An 18,751-nucleotide genomic window follows, 5' to 3' on the forward strand; every position below is an offset into this window, starting at 1 on the left:
GTAAGCCCCCTCCCCCACCAGGTTCTACTCCGCTACATACAGACCTTGACAGGCAGATGGGAGGGATAGCGCGTTCGGATTCTCTGGCTTGACTGTGCAAACGGGCTGCGCCTCTGCGACCCCAGCTGTCCAAGGCGAGCGGGGGTGGGGGGAGCGAGGGCTGCGAGCTGCCTCCACTCGTCGACCCCCCCGTCTCAAGTCCGCACGCTGTGAGGAAACCCCAGCTCTGCCGGGGCCCCAGGTGTAGCAGGGCTGAGCAAAGGAGGCACCCTTCTCGGTCCCCATCCTAATCCCAGCGCGCCTGGCTCGGACACCTAGAGGCTCCAGAGTGGGTGCTCAAGCTCCCAGAGCGGCAGGTGTCCAGGCGAGGCCTCCGGCTTCCTGGAGACGTCTTGCCTTCCACGAAGGCTCCAGCCCCATTTCGGAGCTGCCCATCCCGCGCCGCTGGAAACCGCGCCGCCTCGCAGGTCAGTCTGTCCGCGGAGCCGCCTTCCCCCGGCCTCGGGGGGCCGGAGTGGTAGGCCCTGAGAAGGGAACTGAGCGCCTCCGCCTTGATGCCCTCCGGGTTGTCCCCGAATTGCCGGAACCGTTACGAGGCTGGAGTTGGGGCGGGGACGGACAGTCCGGGTCCCTGAGAGGCGGAAACACGCTCCTTGCCTTCTCCTTTGGGGAATGGGTTTGGGATGGGAAGAGGCGTCCTCTGCTGCTTCCCCGGTGAGCCCGCCCTGACCTGACCCACGCCGGACCGTCTCTCTTACCAACCGTGCGAGGCAGCCCGACACCTAGGGGTAGGAGGGGTGTGGGGCGCCCGCTCCCTTCTCTGCACACCTGAGTGCCACGCCTTCGCCCTTCTCTCCCCAGCATGGCGTCCAGTCTCGGTCCCGACGCTCCCCTGCAGCCCAGCGCGCTGTCGACCCAGCAGACCACGCTCTTGCTGCTCCTGTCGGTGCTGGCCGCGGTGCACGTGGGCCAGTGGCTGCTGAGGCGGCGGCGGCAGCCGGGGTGCCCGCCGCCCGGCCCCTTCGCGTGGCCGCTGATCGGAAACGCGGCGGCGATGGGCCCGGCGCCGCACCTCTCGTTCGGGCGCCTGGCGCGGCGCTACGGCGACGTCTTCCAGATCCGCCTGGGCAACCGCCGGGTGGTGGTGCTGAACGGCGAGCGCGCCATCCGCCAGGCGCTGGTGCAGCAGGGCGCCGCCTTCGCGGACCGGCCGCGCTTCGCCTCCTTCCGAGTGGTGTCCGGCGGCCGCAGCCTGGCTTTCGGCCAGTACTCGCAGCGCTGGAAGACGCAGCGGCGCGCGGCGCAAAGCACCCTGCGAGCCTTCGGCACGCGCCAGCCGCGCAGCCGGCGCGTCCTCGAGGGCCACGTGCTGGGCGAGGTGCGCGAGCTGGTGCGGCTGCTGGTGCGCGGCAGCGCGGGCGGCGCCNGAGCGCCGTGTGCTTCGGCTGCCGCTACAGCCACGACGACGCGGAGTTCCGCGAGCTGCTCAGCCACAACGACAAGTTCGGGCGCACGGTGGGCGCGGGCAGCTTGGTGGACGTGATGCCCTGGCTGCAGCTCTTCCCCAACCCCGTGCGCACCATCTTCCGCGAGTTCGAGCAGCTAAACCACAACTTCAGCAACTTCGTCCTCAACAAGTTCCTGCGGCACCGTGAAAGCCTGCAGCCCGGGGCCTCACCCCGCGACATGATGGACGCCTTCATCCTCTCCGCGGGAACGGAGGCGGCGGAGGGCTCGGACGACGGCAGCGGGCGCCTGGACGTGGAGTACGTGCCGGCCACGGTCACCGACATCTTCGGCGCCAGCCAGGACACGCTCTCCACCGCGCTGCAGTGGCTGCTCATCCTTTTGACCAGGTAAAACCTCCAGGGGGCGTGGGCCGGGCCTTCCAACCCCCCCTCCCCCCCCAGTAAAAGGCTAGAATGTGCCGAGGTTTGGGCAGGGGTTGGGGGTTCGCGACAGATCCCCATCTCTCCAAGAAGAGATCGCGGCCGGAAAGCGCAGCTCTGGAAGGCACGGCGCGGGCCGAGACAGCGCACGCGGCCCGATCCTGTCGCTCGCTGCCTCTCCTGTCGCTCGCTGCCTCTCCAAGTGGCGACCAATTTGTGAGAACCCCGAAAGGCAAGATCTCTTAAGTGTCTGCAGATCAGCCCTGATCTCTGCCTCCCCGGCACAGCAGAAGCCACATTGGCACGGTTCCGAAAGAAGGGGTGGCGGGTAAATAAGTTAAACAAACACAGGAGCCTTATCGGCTCGGCCAGGCACCCGCGCAGATCCGAGGCCGCCGAGCCCGGCGCTGCAAGCCAGCCGCGCGTCCGGGCTTTGTTCCCGGGCGGAGGGAGTGCTCGGAGGCCGGCCCCGCCTGCAGTTGACCGGCTCCGCAGCTTTAGGAAGGCGGCCAGAAACTAGCGGCTTGTGTCCGTTTAAAAAAACCGGAGAAGCAGTCATTTTTACCGGCGCAGAGCAGCGTCTCGAAAGGCAAACAGGGTATCCAGGAGGCGCCCGCCTGGTCCCTGGGTTCGGCTTGGTTGCCAAGCTGGTCCGCGGTGCCCACCCCGGTTAAGGTCGCCAACCTCTAGGAAGGAAGCCCTGCGCGCAGGAAGCAGACAGTTTGCTGGTATAGGGTGTTGCCAGACGTAGAAAATAAGAATAAATTCTACACAGGACATACCTCTACTCAAAGATTAGCCATGTTTATCTGAAATTTAGATTTAACAGAGCAGCCTGGTTTTGTCGGGCATCCCTGCTCCAGGGGCAGATGTCTCACTAAGGGCAAATCTCGGTTTTCTTGAGAGACCAGAAATCCTGGCTGTGCGATTTCCTGGCGTGCAAGGAAGTAGGGGTGGGGCGAGAGGGGGGTACTGAATTTGCTGGTAACGCAGAAACTGGAAGGCAAAGACCACTTCTTTTCTCAGAATCCTGCAACCTGTGTGTTCTTAGACCGTGCAACTACTTTTATAAATTGAATTTTTTGTGTATTTAAACTTGCTTTTTCAGCATTGAGACCCCAGAAACACTATGAGCAATGAGCAGAAATCAAATAAAAAGAAGTCGGTAATGGATGGGAAAGAATACATCCCAAAATGAGAGCAATATGTCCTTTGCATCCGCCATAAACATGTTCTCTTTTGAAACTGCCTTTTTTTTTTTCATTAGAAACTGAATTGGATAGCAAGAGTAAATAAAACAATTTTGGAGTCGCTTTCAGTTCAGTGTAGCCGATGAATACATTTTTCTTCTTTTTAGTGAAAAGACAGTAGGACGGGGTTGGCAAATTACACTGCTCGTTTTTGTATGTAAGTTTTTTATCAAACCCAGCCATGCCCACTCATTTATATATTGCCTATGGCCACCTTCATAGCGTGACACAGAGCTGAATAGTTGTGACGGAGGGTTTGGTCTGCAAAGCCTGAAGTATTTCCTATCTGGCCTTTTATGAAAAAGCTTGCAGACCCCTGAAGTATGATATTCATGAAGCAGTTTTTTAAAATCACCCGTAATCTCATTCCATACGTGCTTAATTTTTTTCAGAGATGCCATAATTATTTATTTTTTAACTTCTGACATTTTTACTTATCATGATGGACATTTCCCCATCTTTTAAACTTTGTTTCAGTGACTTTTGACAGTTACCTAATATTTTTGCCATAATAACACTATTATATACAATCACTTCTTTTAACATTGTTGACTGCCTTTTAAAAATTTCTTCTATCATTGTGGTTAGATATGTTTGCACCTGTTGTTTCCTGTACATGAATTTCTAGGCATGGATTACTGGGTTTAAAAAGACTAGGGAGGAGTCACCCATATGCATCCTGCTTTGTACTAAGATTTTGTTTTCCAGATCGACAGTACGATTTGTAGCGCCAACAGTGAATAAGTATTACAGCTTGTACCATAAATCTCTTGAACGCTGGAAATTTTCTTTTAAATTTAGACATTCTATAGCTTTATCTTTCGGGATACCAATGTGTGTGAAGTGAGAGCAGTGTGTCTGCTGGAATTAAAAGGAAGATGTGGAGGGGAGAGGTGAAGGATCCGTTTTGGAAGCTGCTGTTTTTTTTTTTTTTTTACATTTTTTTAAAAATCAGTAAGAGACAGAGAGAGACAGAGCATGATCCTGGGAGGGACTGAGAGAGGGGGAGACACAGAATCCGAAGCAGGCTCTAGGCTCTGAGCTGTCAGCACAGAGTCCGATGCAGGGCTGGAACCCCCAAACCATAAGATCATGACCTGAGCCAAAGTCAGGGCTCAACCGACTGAGACACCCAGGCGCCCCATTGGGGGGTTCCTTTTTAATTTTGATGGGTCTTGGGCATTTTTGCCTCATGAAAACTTTTTGATGATATTTTATTACTGTGTTGGTTTAAAGATAAGTATATTAAAATATTCTCTTTGACCTAAACATTCTCTTTTCCCCTCTGATTTTAAAAGAAAGGAAAACATTTTCATGGGCTCCTGAAAAGTATTGTGGGTCCTTGACATAGTCTGCTGTGCCTCATGAAGAGGCTGGCCTTGTCTGTTTGGAGCTTTTTCAGGCTGAGAAAACTTAGACTTTTTTCGACTTACAACAGGAAAGAGAGCATTAGCCATATGAGGCTTACTATGGGAAATAGAACTATTAATTTACCCTTCTTGTAATTCAGTGAGAAATTAGGAAACCGTTTTAGGTTTGTTTGTTTGTTTGTTTGTTTCTGGCTGGAAATGTTAATTCAGCCCCCGATTCAGACAAAGAAAGTGGATTTAAGGTGTCCTGTGCTTTCTAGATAAAAGAATTACCTTTCCTCCCTCACTTTCTCCTTCTGGATTAACAACCAAACAGGTATCCTGAAGTGCAGGCTCGGGTCCAGGCAGAATTGGATCAAGTCGTGGGTAGAGACCGTCTGCCCTGCATGGAAGACCAGCCCAACCTGCCCTACGTCATGGCCTTTATTTATGAAGCCATGCGCTTCTCCAGCTTTGTGCCGGTCACCATTCCTCACGCCACCACCGCCAGTGCCTCCGTCTTGGGCTACCACATTCCCAAGGACACGGTGGTTTTTGTTAACCAGTGGTCCGTGAATCACGACCCAGTGAAGTGGCCTAACCCAGAGGACTTCAATCCAGCCCGGTTCTTGGACAAGGACGGCCTCATCGACAAGGACCTGACCGGCAGCGTGATGATTTTTTCAGTGGGCAAACGGCGGTGCATTGGGGAAGAGCTTTCCAAGATGCAGCTCTTTCTCTTCATTTCCCTCTTGGCTCACGAGTGCAATTTCAAGGCCAATCCAGAGGAACCCTCGAAAATGGATTTTGATTACGGTCTGACCATTAAGCCCAAGTCATTTAAAATCAATGTCACCCTCAGAGAGTCCATGGAGCTCCTCGATCGTGCTGTCCGAAGGTCACAAGCCGAGGAGGACTGCCACTGTGAGGCCGGAAGCAAGCTGCAGTGTTAGAAGTACTCAGGTTTTGCGGGAGAGGGAATAGAATTTTCTAGCTCCTCTGTGCCACTTTCTCGGTTAGCCTCTAAAGTGAGCATAAACCAACTGACCCCCAGATGATATGCTTTACACATGTGTGCTCAAATGAGCACCGGGCCATGCGGGAGCTCCTAGAAGATTTTTTTGAATCAAAGAATTAAAGGGTCCAAAGAATTTTTATACAGAAATCAAGGGCTGGTAACAATAATTTCTTGAGGGAGCATTCTTTGGAGTTTAAACACACATATGCATACACACAAATGACCTAATGAAGGAGTATTTCGCTAACAGTGCCTTTGTGGGTGGGATCCAAAATTGATGTTCTGTGTGCTGAGATCTGGTCCTCAGAAAATTATATTAAGCAAAGATTCAAAGTATATTGTTGAATATAGAAAGGCAAATACTTTCAGTGTAAGACATGTGATTGAGGGTGGTAAGGGAAAAGGTAAAGACCAGAAACGCCTTTCTTCACCTTTTCAATAAAAAATAGTTTAGTTAGGCTCTAGCGTCTGTGGATAGATTTATCTTTTTGCCTACTGATATGGTTTCTTTTTTTGCAAAAGTCATAAATTCATTTGCTTAGAAAGAAATTTTAATAGTAGTTGATTTAGTGATTATAGTAGGTTTTGGTGATTTATTATGAATTTTAAAGTGTAAGTTGTTCAACTGTAAAAAATTCCAAGCCGAAGTCATACCTCTGTTGGCGGCCAAAGTACAGAATTTCAATTACGAGCAAGAAACAAAAAACAAGCGAAAAACACAAGACAAGCAAAAAAAAAACAAAACAAAAAAAACCCCAAAGACAAATCAACAACAAAAGATTTATCAGCCCAGCTAAGCTTTAAATGATGTGATTATTTATAATGCACTGATTTCATTCAGTCTCGTAGGTTAAAAATAAAGTCACAAAATACTATTCAATACACATATAATTATTCATAAGCAATATGTATTAGTTACTGTATTACTAAATAGTATTATTTTCATTAAGTAAAGCTTGAATAATGTTTGTCTTTCCAAAAGAAAGACCAATCAAAAAGTTTGATTCAACCAATTTTGGCTCAGATAGTGAAACGAGCCTATTTCGACCTCATGAAAACCAGGTTGAAGCAAAGTCTGTTCTCTCATCCACAACTTGAACGAGAACTGAATAATCTCAAGATTGGACCTGTAACAGTGGGTTCCTCATTACTTTACAGCATATTTTCTAAGATTATATTCATAATCCAGAATCTTCTTGTGACATTGATGTAGTGAATATGCTCTAATTCTAAACTCTTGGCATGCTTCAGTTTTAATTGAATCTTAAAGCCCTTCTGATTGTTGAGTTCCAGTTGAAGTCACTGGAAATACGGCCATTAGCCTGTGTGAGACAGAGAAATTTAACCAGCATCTGCCTGATGAACAGTGAAAAATGCAGTGACTTATCTGGGTGTTCTCTCTATTAGCGACCAAGGGAGAAACTTCCCATCATAATGGACTTAGTTTTTGTTTTAAGTGAATTTTTTTAAAATAGCATTCATGTCTGTGTTTTGGAAAGTCAGAGTCAAAAGGGAGTCTAGGGAGGCCGCTTTGAAGATTATGTCACGTTCCAGTGATGGCTGATCAGATCAGGTGTGCTGTTCAGGATGGTCAACCCAGTGAGTGGCCACTTTGGTAACTGTGAAAACATATAGCCGGAACGAAATGTGTAGGCTCCGTTTATGTAAGGGTCCTAAAAACCTTTAAAAAAAAAAATGATGGAAGACCAGAGGAGTACAAAGTGAAGTTTAGAGCTTTAACTTTCATTGCGTGTGGACTTCCAGAGGAAGACATTCAGTGTCCTGAAAGCTTGCTCTTACATTTTATTAAGAGTTTTGGAATCATCTCATCAGAATTATAAAGGAAGGAAGGAGTATTTGGCGGTTGTGGGAAAGGGTGGTGAGAAAAACGAGCGAGAAATGAAAAAGAAGAAAATTGGTTACGCGTTTCCCCACGCATTCCAAATTAAATAATCTGTGGCACAAAAGTTGAAATATCAACACTTAGAAATAAGATGTTCTGTGTGCCAACGTTAAATCCCAAGTAGGCTTTTAAGAAAGATCTACAACACAGAAGATCCGTTTTGTGATTTGGAATTCTTTTGTTAACAAAAATGTGTATCATAAAATCTCATAGTGCTGCCTCTTGAATACAGAGAACTGTGCCAGTATTTTTAAAGGCAACTAAATTCAACTGTAGAGGTCAGGCTTACCCAATACGCTTAAATTTTTTTTTGTTACCGGCTATTCCCAAATGTTATCACCCCTATGCCCTAAGCAGGGCTGAGACAGTGATTTTAGGCTGCCCTAGCCCACTGACCCTGAGACATGTGTGGTAGCAAAAGTAATCATGTGTCGATCTGGATGCCTCATTAAGTCAACCAAATCCAGATGTGCTGTAGTCTGTCTGCGTTTGTAGGCTCAGTTCATCCAGCAGTTTTGGCAAGGGAAAAGCTAAGCTTATATACGAGGAAGTAAGGTGGGCTCTTGGAGGTTACCTGGATTATTTAACACAGCCTCATTCATTTTATATTTTATAACCTCGTTACAGGAAGGAAAGCAAAACCAAAAATAAGCAAATAAAAATAACCATATTTGGAGGCTACAATAATGAGGCTATTGACTTAATCAGAAGACCTTATTTTATTTCTTTCAGAAAAAGAATCTATTTGATGGTCACTGTTGTAGTCAGAATAGCTACTCCAGGTTATTGTAATAGTTAAGGTATATTGTTTATTAAATGCTTCCTTTATATATGAAGCTTTCACTTTGTAAGAAAATTGCTTTTTTTTTTTTCCAAACAAAAAGATGTCTCAGGTTGTTTTGTGGGTTATCTGAAAGCTTTTTTTTTTTTTTCTTTTTTCCTGAAAGCTTTCATGTCTCAGAACTTAGCCTTCACCTGTGAAATGTTATTACGGCCTTAACATTTCCTTATTAGATCTATATTAGATCAAATAGTTGCATAGCATTTATATTAATTTGTATGTTCTCAGCTATAATACATGATGTGATATTTTAGTAGATGTTCATGAACTCTATGATGGCTTTTTATTTAACCATTTCTTATTTTATATTGTATCACTTATGCTTTTAATATGTACAGAGCAACTATAATGCATAGTTGTAACGGAAATCTATTTTGGAGACACAGCATTAATATGTATCTTTTGCTTTTTGATGGGCCCAATTAAAAAACATTCTGTATCTGTAATTTGTCTATAACAGGACACCATTGCCCAATAGTAAAAATCACTTTCATAATCTTGTTACGAAGTTTTACTTTATGTTATAGCAAAGATAGCCTAATGTATCCATTCCTTTCAACTACTCTCTGTAAGTGTTTGAAATAAAATGTTGCATTGTAAACATTTTATTTGTTCATTTTACCTATCAGTTTGCTTGCTTTTTTTTTTTTTTAAATAGATTTTCAGCATTCAGTTTCCTACCAAATTCCTGATCTCTACGTTTCTTAATTTATGAGAACCAAAACAGAAGTTAAAATTCAACAGCAAACACCTAGCAAAGTGAGAGTTAATTTTTAATTAAGATTTGTTTTTGTTTTATTTTATTTTTTGAGAGACAGAGAAAGCATGAGCAGGGGAGGGGCAAAGAGGGAGGGAGACACAGAATCCAAGGCAGGATCCAGGCTCTGAGCTGTCAGCACAAACCTGACGCGGGGCTTGAACCCACAAACCATGAGATCATGACCTGAGCCGAAGTCGGACGCTTAGCCAACTGAGACATCCAAGTGCCCCAAAAGATTTTCTTTTTAATTTGGTTGATAGACATGTCTATCATGCATGAATGTCTATCAACCGAATTAAAAATGTAACAAATACATCTCAGGTCCAGTAAAAATAAGATGGATGAGAGCATTCCGTCACATGCTATGTGGAAATTTCTGCTGCCCTTTTTACCAGGTTTAAGACGTGACTTCACAGGGCCTCTGCTGTGACTCTCCAGGCTTTCACTGCCCCGCTCTCACCAGAGGGCAGGGTGTGCGGTACCAAAGCCTCTTATTTCTCCCCGGCCCAAGCTCCCATTACTGTGAAAACAGGAAAAGAAATCGTGAAGTAAAACTGCCCACAATGTCATTGATACTTCAACTTGACGGTAACACTTCAGCAACTGAAAGATATGGCTATACATTGGTTTAAGAGAATACTCACTTGTTTTCCAGATGTGCTGACATAGTACCTTCGAAATGGTCATAAAACTTTAGGACAAGTGAACTAAATTTTCCCAAAGGTGAAATCTTTACAAAATTGTACTTGGAGTCAGGTGTTTGCAAAAGTATCGCACAGAGTTGAATTCTCCCCAGTCAATGCACTAAAACCTAAGGCTGGAGTGCGGGATGGGAAATGCAGGTAGCTTTAGACATAAGACAGGCCTGATCACTGCAAACTCATAGAGGTTATTTCCACAGCCTTGAAGCCAGTCTCTTTTTTTGCATAAGTGCTACGGAAATATGGCTGTTAACAGTCCCTTACTTGGCCTCAGTGACTCACAGGCTCTCTGCTTTTCAGCTTTGACCTACTAGTTATGATCCTCAGGGAAGGGAAGGAAAAGAAAAGAAAAGAAAAGAATACATTCAGAGGCAATTATTTTTAATGGGGAAGATTGGAGAAAACGAGGTTTAAATAGACATGGGCAAGCTATCAGCAAACAAGAGCTTATGCCTGTGGCTCCCAGTGCACTCACACACAGGCCATGTGGTCTTCATGAGCACTTCCCAACATGCGTCAGGTATGAGGGGAAGAAATTCAACTAGGATGTGCCTAGCACATACTATGTTTGAATCACCACACTAAGCATTATCTCACAACAGTTCTGTGCAGGAGGCAGTGAAGTAACTTGCCAAAAGTGTACATTTAGGAGTGGCAGCATCTGGATACTCCCACAGATGAACTTGACTCCAAAGCCCATTGTCTTCATGCTGTAGTGTTTCACCTCCCTGTGTGACTGTGTTTGGGCGGACAGTCTAGTCTGTTTTTCAATCCTACGATGCTTGGGTTTCACAGCAGTACACGTCCTTTGTCTAGGGCACGTTCCAAGCTACAGTCAGATTGGGACTGGCATTGTTGAAGTGCCAGGAGGACTCACACTACTCCTCTCTCCTGGAAAAGCATCCTCAAACTGTTCCTTACAAGGAAGAAGGAAGGAAGGGAGGGAGGGAGGGAGGCAGGGAGGGAGNCTAAAGCCTCTGTCCTATAATTCACTTGGGCCAGGGATCCTTACCTGAACCAAAGGCCATCTGTAGGTTGGACCAGTTGCCCGTCAAGTGGCCTGATTCAAGAACTCTCTTTGATTGGGGTGCACGGCACTGGATATTGGCTTATGTGACCGATCAGAACCTCTCCTGCTCTCAGCTAGCTTGGGTTAGGGTAAACACAGAAAACTGGCCAGAGAGAGTGCCAAACCAAGGCATGAATGAGACAGGCATGTCGACAGAAAGCCTGCCTTGGAAAATAGCTTCCTGGAGCTACTGGAACTGGCATTGGACCACTTGAGATCCCTTTAGGTGACAGAGAGGTTAAATAAACTAGCTAAATAAATATTATACTGAATAAACAACACAATATTACACAAATTGCACAATATAACAGCACAAACCCAACAGCCACTGAGATCCCTTCAGGTCGGAGCGAAGAATCACTCCACCAGCCTGAAAAATCTTCCAGGCTCTTTAAAAAATTTTCAATCCTGTTTTTTATTCCTATCTGTCTGCTTTTGTTTGTCTCCCTCTCTTGGCGCTGGGTGGATACTTTTTGTTTGCATGTGTTCCAGCAAAATTTGTATTATTGTTTTATATACATGTGGCTTTAATTTGTGCGAATGCTCTCTAGCTCTCATCCTGTTGCTTAGTCCTCTACATACGACGTTTTCGGTATTGTCTAATCCCGTGGCTTCTAACCACTGCCTACTGCCCCTGGGGGTTCATCCATCACATTTTCTCTGTCCAAGTCTTGGGGATGGGCACCCGAATGGCCTCCAACTTCATGTGTCCCCAAATAATGCTGCAAGGAACATTTTCATATATGACGCTGGTGGACCCATGAAAAATGTGTAATACACATTATGCCCACGATTGGAATCGCAATCAGCCATTGGTGAGCAAGCCTGTGTCTACGTAATTAAGGTTTGTAAGCATGTTCTCCAGAATGCCAACCAGCCACCCTTCCGTCAGCTCTGCACGACAGTTCGCTTCCACCTGCATCCCCACCAACACATGGAATGACCTCATTATTTTTTACGTGAAATATACCATTTAGGGAGGTATAATGCATTAAATTGATTTTTTAAAGAGACATCTACACTCATTTTTCAGTATGTCCTGTAGACATATTTGTATTTACATACACATCTCCTCTCTCAAATGTTACAGTCATTAAAAGCAGGTAACAGGTGTCAACAACTTTGTTATTGAATAGACAGTTTGCATATAAATTATGAAAGAACAAAGAAGTGAATTCTATTAAATCTGCTTCTCAGGACTAATGATACCTTCATCTTTCCTCAGATTCCATTTTCTTTTTTTTTTTTTAATTTTTTTTAACATTTATTTATTGCTGAGAGACAGAGACAGAGCATGAGCAGGGGAGGAGCAGAGAGGGAGGAAGACACAGGATCTGAAGCAGGCTTCACGCTCTGAGCTGTTAGCACAGAGCCCAATGCAGGGCTCGAACACACCAACCTCAAGATCATGACCTGAGCCTAAGTCAGATGCTTAACCGACTGAGCCACCCAGGCGCCCTCTCAGACTCCATTTTCAATCGGTGCCCTTGAAGTCTGATCTCAGTTTCTTCTCCTGGCTTCAATGTTAGGCTTATTGAAGGTTTTTAGGTTCTCTCTCACTCTGAAATGAGCAGAAATGCCAACCCTGGGCCTTCATCATGTGGTGTGAACAATGCCTTTCAAACATTTTTTACCATAATCCGCAGTAGATCTATTTTGCATTATGACTTTGTATGTACCTATGTATGTCATTATGAGCTTATACACTTATATAAAAATACTATTTACCATTGTCTTCTGTGATGCAATCTGTTTTTAAGTCTATTTCATTATTTTTCATTAAAAATGCACTGTAATGAGATATCACCACACACCTATGATAGAGGCTATATTAAAAACCAAAAACCTAATAATAGCAAGTGCTAGAGCTAATGTAAAGCTACTAGAGCTTTCAAACATTGCTGGTGGGGAGTCCAAAATGGTACAGTATGATTCAGCAATCCTGCACCTAGGTATTTATCCTAGAGAAATGAAAGTTCGTTCACATAAAAGCTTGACATTAATATTTATAGCAGCTTTATTCATAATCACCAAAGCCTGGAGATGACCTAAGTGTGTTTCAGCAGGTGTTGGCTAAACAAACGTTGCTGACTCCATACAAAGGAATGACACCCAGTGATAAAAAGCCATGAACTCTATTGATCTATGCAACATCTTGGATGAATCTCTCACAGGAGTACCGTTGAGTAAAAGAAGCCATCCTCAAATGGCTGTATACTATCTGAATCCAGTTATGTGACAGTCTCAAAAAGACAAAATTAAAGTGATGGAGAGCAGATCGTGACTGCCAAGGGTTAGGGGTGAAGGGAGGCTGTGACTCCAGAGCTTTGATGGAATTTTGCGTGGTGCTTTCAGATTGTGGGCAATAGTTACACGGATCTATAGGTGTGTTAAAGTTTCTAAAACTGTACATTAAAATAGACTGAAAAATATTTTTAAAGGAGAGTTGCTGCACATGAGCTTAAACGAAGCTGAACGGAGGTTGGCAGATAGCACAGCAGCTGCTGGCAGACATAGAAGCACTGAACGAAGAAGGTCAAGTCCAGATGTGTGAACCAGAGTTATGTGTTGAATCCTTGTAGGCTGAGGGAAGAGGGTGGTACCAGGTTCTCAGAGCAGAGCAGGGAAGTAGGACACCACCGTCTGGGAGAACAAGAGCAGCTAAAAGTCATGGGTTGGAACGTGCCACTCGACGCAATTTAAATTCAACACTATAAGTGTTCATTGAGCACCTACTAGGTGACAGGCACTGTTCTGGGCACTGGGGATATAACAGTGAAAAAGATACCTGGCTCTGAGCTCACGGAGCTGACATTCTAGTGGAGCGGGTATGGAGAAAGAAATAAAATAGGATTTTATTATAAATAAATAAATAAATAAATAAATAAATAAAAATTAATTTATAAATAAAATAAGAAATAGGGTTTTGGTTAATAGTAAGTGCCGGGTTGCTGTAAAGACGAAACAGAGTGGTGCGTGGGTGTGGGAGGGGTGAGGACTCTAGAATGAGCAGTCAGGGAAGCCTTTCTGAAGGAGGTGGCATGAAGGAGTAGAATTAAGGAAAGCCTTCTCTTCCTCCCACCTTAGGTGAAGGAAATAGCCAGCACTGCGTTTTCAGACAATAAATTAATTACCTTAAATTAAAAAAGCTGGTTACAACTCATTAAATTGATCCTATGGTCACTAATGAGTCATAGCCCACAGTCTGAAATAAAATAATTTTAATACACCAATGACAGATGTCGTTGGCAAGCCCTTAATTAGCTCTGGCTTTTGGTTTTGCCACATGGTAACACTATGGTCCAGATGGTTTTCTGCCTTTGACTCCCAGCTCATTCGTGATCATACTCCCCTGGGAACGCTGCAACAATTCCGATTCCTGGAGAATTACCAGCAAGCAGGCTGTCTATGTACGTAAGTCATGTTGGCGCTAACATTCTTGACAATGATGCCTTGAAAAACACAAGTTAAAACAGCCTGTGAGTTTTTTAACTTCACACGCAGCACAGGATTTCAGATGAATTCTTTGGAGCTCTTAACGGATCTTCTTCTGGACTATTTCATAGACTCTCCCTCCGGCCCTTGAATGAAACTTTTACTATATCTGATTGCAAAGAATTTCCACTCTAGTGTCAGTGGGTTTGCTGAGAAGATCGAGCAGCCTGGGGTCACTGTGTCCAGGATCTTGCATCCCTGGAATAGTACTGCGTGTCTGGCAATGTTTTCTTTGTGTGCCTCTGTCTACGGCTGCACCACTCAGCTCTGGCTATTGTCTAGGCCCTGGAACATCAGAGCTCAGGTCACACCCAGCTTTGAGAGCATCACACAGTCCCATCCCCACACGTAGCGAAAGCTGCTAGTGTTCCCTTGGGTCTGGCTTGCTCTGTGCTGGCCCCTCTGATGCCTCCTCTGGTATTTACCCCCGTCAAATTTTACTGCTGCCCTGCTTCAGTGGGCCAGGAGGGCACCTCACTTCCTCCCACTGCCCTTCCCAGCAATCATCATTTTAAGACTCTGCTTCTGCAATTTCCACAGCCTCTGAGCAAATCCAGTTGGCACCCTGCTTTCTTAGCACTTGGCCTTGACATTGAGGAAAAAAGTGGGAAAACACAAGCTGGGCAAAGAGGTGGAGGAATAGGGCTGATTTTTTTACTGTTGTGTTTTCCAGTGTGGTTTCCAGAAACTCATTGTGCTAAAAAGTGGAGCAAGCCAGTTTGCCACTTAGTTTTAATTTTTAACTTCAAGAGATTGTTCTGGAAACATCTATCAAGGCTTTGTTAACAAAACCCTATAAAAACTGTTCTCCCTCCTCAGAGCCCCCCACGGCCTCATTTTCTTTGTGACCATGTTGTAAGAGGTTCAGGCCACGATCTAGAGCTGTTCCTTGGCTCAGCTGAGTTCAGCTCCTTCGCCATTTTCTTTACCAACCTGCCCCCTGCCCCTCCCTCGTGGCTGAGCTCAGACCTCACAATCATTTTTTTTTTTTTTTAATTTGCATCCAAGTTAGTTAGCATTTAGTGCAACAATGATTTCAGGAGTCGATTCCTTAATGCCCCTCACCCATTGGGCCCATCCCCCACCCACAACCCCTCCAGCAACCCTCTGTTTGTTCTCCACATTTCTAAGAGTCTCTTATGTTTTGTACCTCTCCCTGTTTTTATATTATTTTTGCTTCCCTTCTCTTATGTTCACCTGTTTTGTATCTTAAAGCCCTCATATGAGTGAAGTCATACGATATTTGTCTTTCTCTAATTTCACTTAGCATAATACCCTCTAGTTCCATCCACATAGTTGAAAATGGCAGTATTGCATTCTTTTTATTACCAAGTAATACTCTATATGTGTATACATCATACACATATACACCACATCTTCTTTATCCATTCATCCATCGACAGACATTTGAGCTCTTTCCATACTTTGGCTATCGTCGATAGCACGGCTACACACATTGGGGTGCATGTGTCCTTTTGAAACAGGATGCCTGTATCCCTTGGATAAATACCTTGTAGTGCAATTGTTGGATCACAAGGTAATTCTATTTTTAGTGTTTTGAGGAATCTCCATACTGTTTTCCAGAGTGGCTGCACCAGTTTGCATTCCCACCAGCGGTGCAAAAGAGATCCTCTTTCTCTGCATCATCACCAACATCTGTTGTTGCCTGAGTGTTAGTGTTAGCCATTCTGACAGGTGTGAGGTGATATCTCAGTGTCATTTTGACTTGTATTTTCCTGATGATGAGTGACATTGAGCATGGTTTCATGTGTCTGTTGGCCATCTGGATGTCTTCTTTGGAGAAGTGTCTGTTCATGTCTTTAGCCCATTTCTTCACAGGACTATTTGTTTTTTGGGTGTTGAGTTTGATAAGTTCTTTATAGATTCTGGATACTAACGCTTTATCTGATATGTTGTTTGCAAATATCTTCTCCCATTCCGTCAGTTGTCTTTCAGTTTTAATGATTGTTTCCTTCACTGTGCAGAAGACTTTTATTTTGATGAGGTCCCAATAGTTCATGTTTGCTTTTGTTTTCCTTGCCTCCAGAGACGTGTTGAGTAAGAAGTTGCTGCAGCCAAGGTCAAGGAGGTTCTTGCCTGCTTCGTGCTCGAGGATTTTGAGGGCTTCCTGTCAGACCTAACCTTCTAAATGAAGCTTACCTTGACCTCCTCCCAGACACTCTCAACTCACTTTATCTTACTCAGCTTTCTCTGTGTTTCTTTTTTTCTTTTTCATAGTACATACCTCCTGTTAATATAATGTAAATTTAATCTTTCCATCTTGTTTGTGGTTTCTTGTCTGTCTGTAAAGGACCTCACTCCACAGAATGTAAGAACAGGCATCATTATGTTGCTCGGAAAGTGGAATATTCAATCATCCCACTAAGGTTTTCTACACAACATTTGTGTGATCTGATTATTGCCTAAATAAACAATCCATTCACACACACACAATTAGTTAATTATTGTCCTGTAAGCCTGTGCTGTCCAAAAAGATAGCCATTAGTCACACGTGGTTATTTAAATTTAAAGTAATTAAGGGGCACCTGAGTGGCTCAGTGGGTTAAGCGTCTGACTTTTGATTTGGGCTCAGGTCATGATCTCATGGTTGTGAGATCTGAGCTGGGCATGGAGATAGTATGGTATTTGCACAAAAACAGACACATAGACCAATGGAATAGAATAGAGAACTCAGGATTGGACCCACAAATGTATGGCCAACTAATCTTTGACAAAGCAGGAAAGAGTATCCAATGGAAAAAAGACAGCCTCTTTAACANGAGAGAGAATACATGTAAAAAAAAGAGATTCTCCCTCACTCCCTCTACCCCTCCTCTACCTCAAATAAATAAATAAATAAATACATAAATAAATAAACCAATACTTAAGTAACTAAATAAATTTAAAGTGATTAAGCTTGAAAAAATTAAAGTTCATGTCCTCAGTCACATTGGTATTTTAGGTGCTCCATAGCCACATGCGGCTAGTGGTTACTCTTGTGGACAGTGCAGATAGAAAACACTTCCATGATAGCAAAAGGTTATATCAGACAGCACTGCAATAGAATAAATCAGTTTGTCAATATATTGGATTTTTTTAAATTCAACCAATAGCCATCTATTTAGTATCTACTTGGAGTAAGGTACCATGATAAGAAATCTGTGTTGCACAAGGAAGATTCAAAGAACTTGCCTCTTTCAGCAAGCAGGTCTGAAGAGAAATATAATATGAAAAGATATGGGTCAAAAGCCTTGAGACAAATATAGAGAAAGTACTGCAGGAATTCAAAGGAAGGAGAGATTTATATTTTCCAGTTCAGGGTAGGAAATCAAGGAAGACTTCTTAGAGGAGGTGGGTCTGAAACAGAAAACTGCCCACTTCTGCATTTCAGAAGCACAGAGCACTCAACACCTGGGGATAACTAAAGGAGAGAAGACCTGTATAAAGTAATAACCTGGTGGGTAAGTTAATTCCAAACAAGGAGATTAACAGTGATAGTTCTCATGGCTTTGGAGTCCGGCTTTTATCTCTCCCTCACCTTTGCCCGGGCATGAGTCCCCACATCTGCAGAAACAAAGACTTCTTTTCCCGCTGGGCTCATTTACCCTCTCCCCTGAGCTGACTCATGACTAAGCTGGCCTTCACTCACAGGTGGCGAACCCAAAACTCCCAGTGGAAAATAAACTCAGGTCAGAGGAACAAGGCTTATGAGGAGCACAGTTACTTCCACAGAAAAACAATTAAATTTCTAAGAGCTGGTGTAGTTCTTTCTAATACGGTTTGAATATTTCTGGAGTGCTTAATCTGATTGACATCATCCGGCTAGCTACAAAGGGCTCCCCTGGCCACCAGCCATCTAGATAGATGAGTCTTCGGTGGCTCACACCAGAAGTCAGCAAACCATGGCCCATGGACCAAACTGGGTCCACGGCTTCTTTCTTCCAGCTTGTGAGCCCTGACTGATTTCTACATCGTTAAACGGTTGGCAAATATCAAAAGAAGGAGAATATTTAGGGACACATGAACATTTTTACGAAATTCAAGTTTCCATATCTGTAAATAGTGTTATGCTGGAATACAACCGCATTCACGTATCTGTTTTCTATGTTTTCCTGGTTCAGTGGCAGAGCTGACACATGGTGACAGAGACCAGGTGGACTGCAAAGCCTGAAATATTTACTCTCTGGCCCTTTACAGAAAAAGGGTGCCCATCCTGGTCTGTACCATCAACTTCTGGAGACACCAGCAGAGAGTGATAATAACCTCCTGCTTCTCAAGCTCTTTCTGGTTGACAACACACTTCCCTGGACACCATTGTCACCTCCGTCTTGAATTATCCTGGGCTCCACCAGGCTGATGCTTCTTCACAGACAGACAGGGACCCATAAAGCCAACTGCTCCCCCAATGAGGTCATTAGGGAGCAGAAACAGTTCAAAGGCATTTTTTTTTTCATAGCAGCTACATTCAGGCAAAAT

At 44.5% G+C, this 18,751-nt stretch overlaps 1 protein-coding gene across 1 annotated transcript; it reads left to right on the plus strand.

Annotated features, from left to right (window-relative positions):
• The first annotated feature begins 389 nt into the window (after nt 1–389).
• Nucleotides 390–8,851, plus strand: CYP1B1 (cytochrome P450 family 1 subfamily B member 1). Its single transcript, XM_077764259.1, is given in 4 exon segments — nt 390–467; nt 862–1,424; nt 1,427–1,856; nt 4,826–8,851. Coding segments are annotated over 3 exon segments (1,608 nt in total). The 5' UTR covers nt 390–467; nt 862; the 3' UTR covers nt 5,442–8,851.
• Nucleotides 8,852–18,751: the final 9,900 nt, after the last annotated feature.

The sequence above is a fragment of the Crocuta crocuta genome, unplaced genomic scaffold (assembly GCF_008692635.1).
Source record: "Crocuta crocuta isolate KB4526 unplaced genomic scaffold, BGI_CrCroc_1.0 scaffold164, whole genome shotgun sequence".
Taxonomy (NCBI): Eukaryota; Metazoa; Chordata; class Mammalia; order Carnivora; family Hyaenidae; genus Crocuta; species Crocuta crocuta.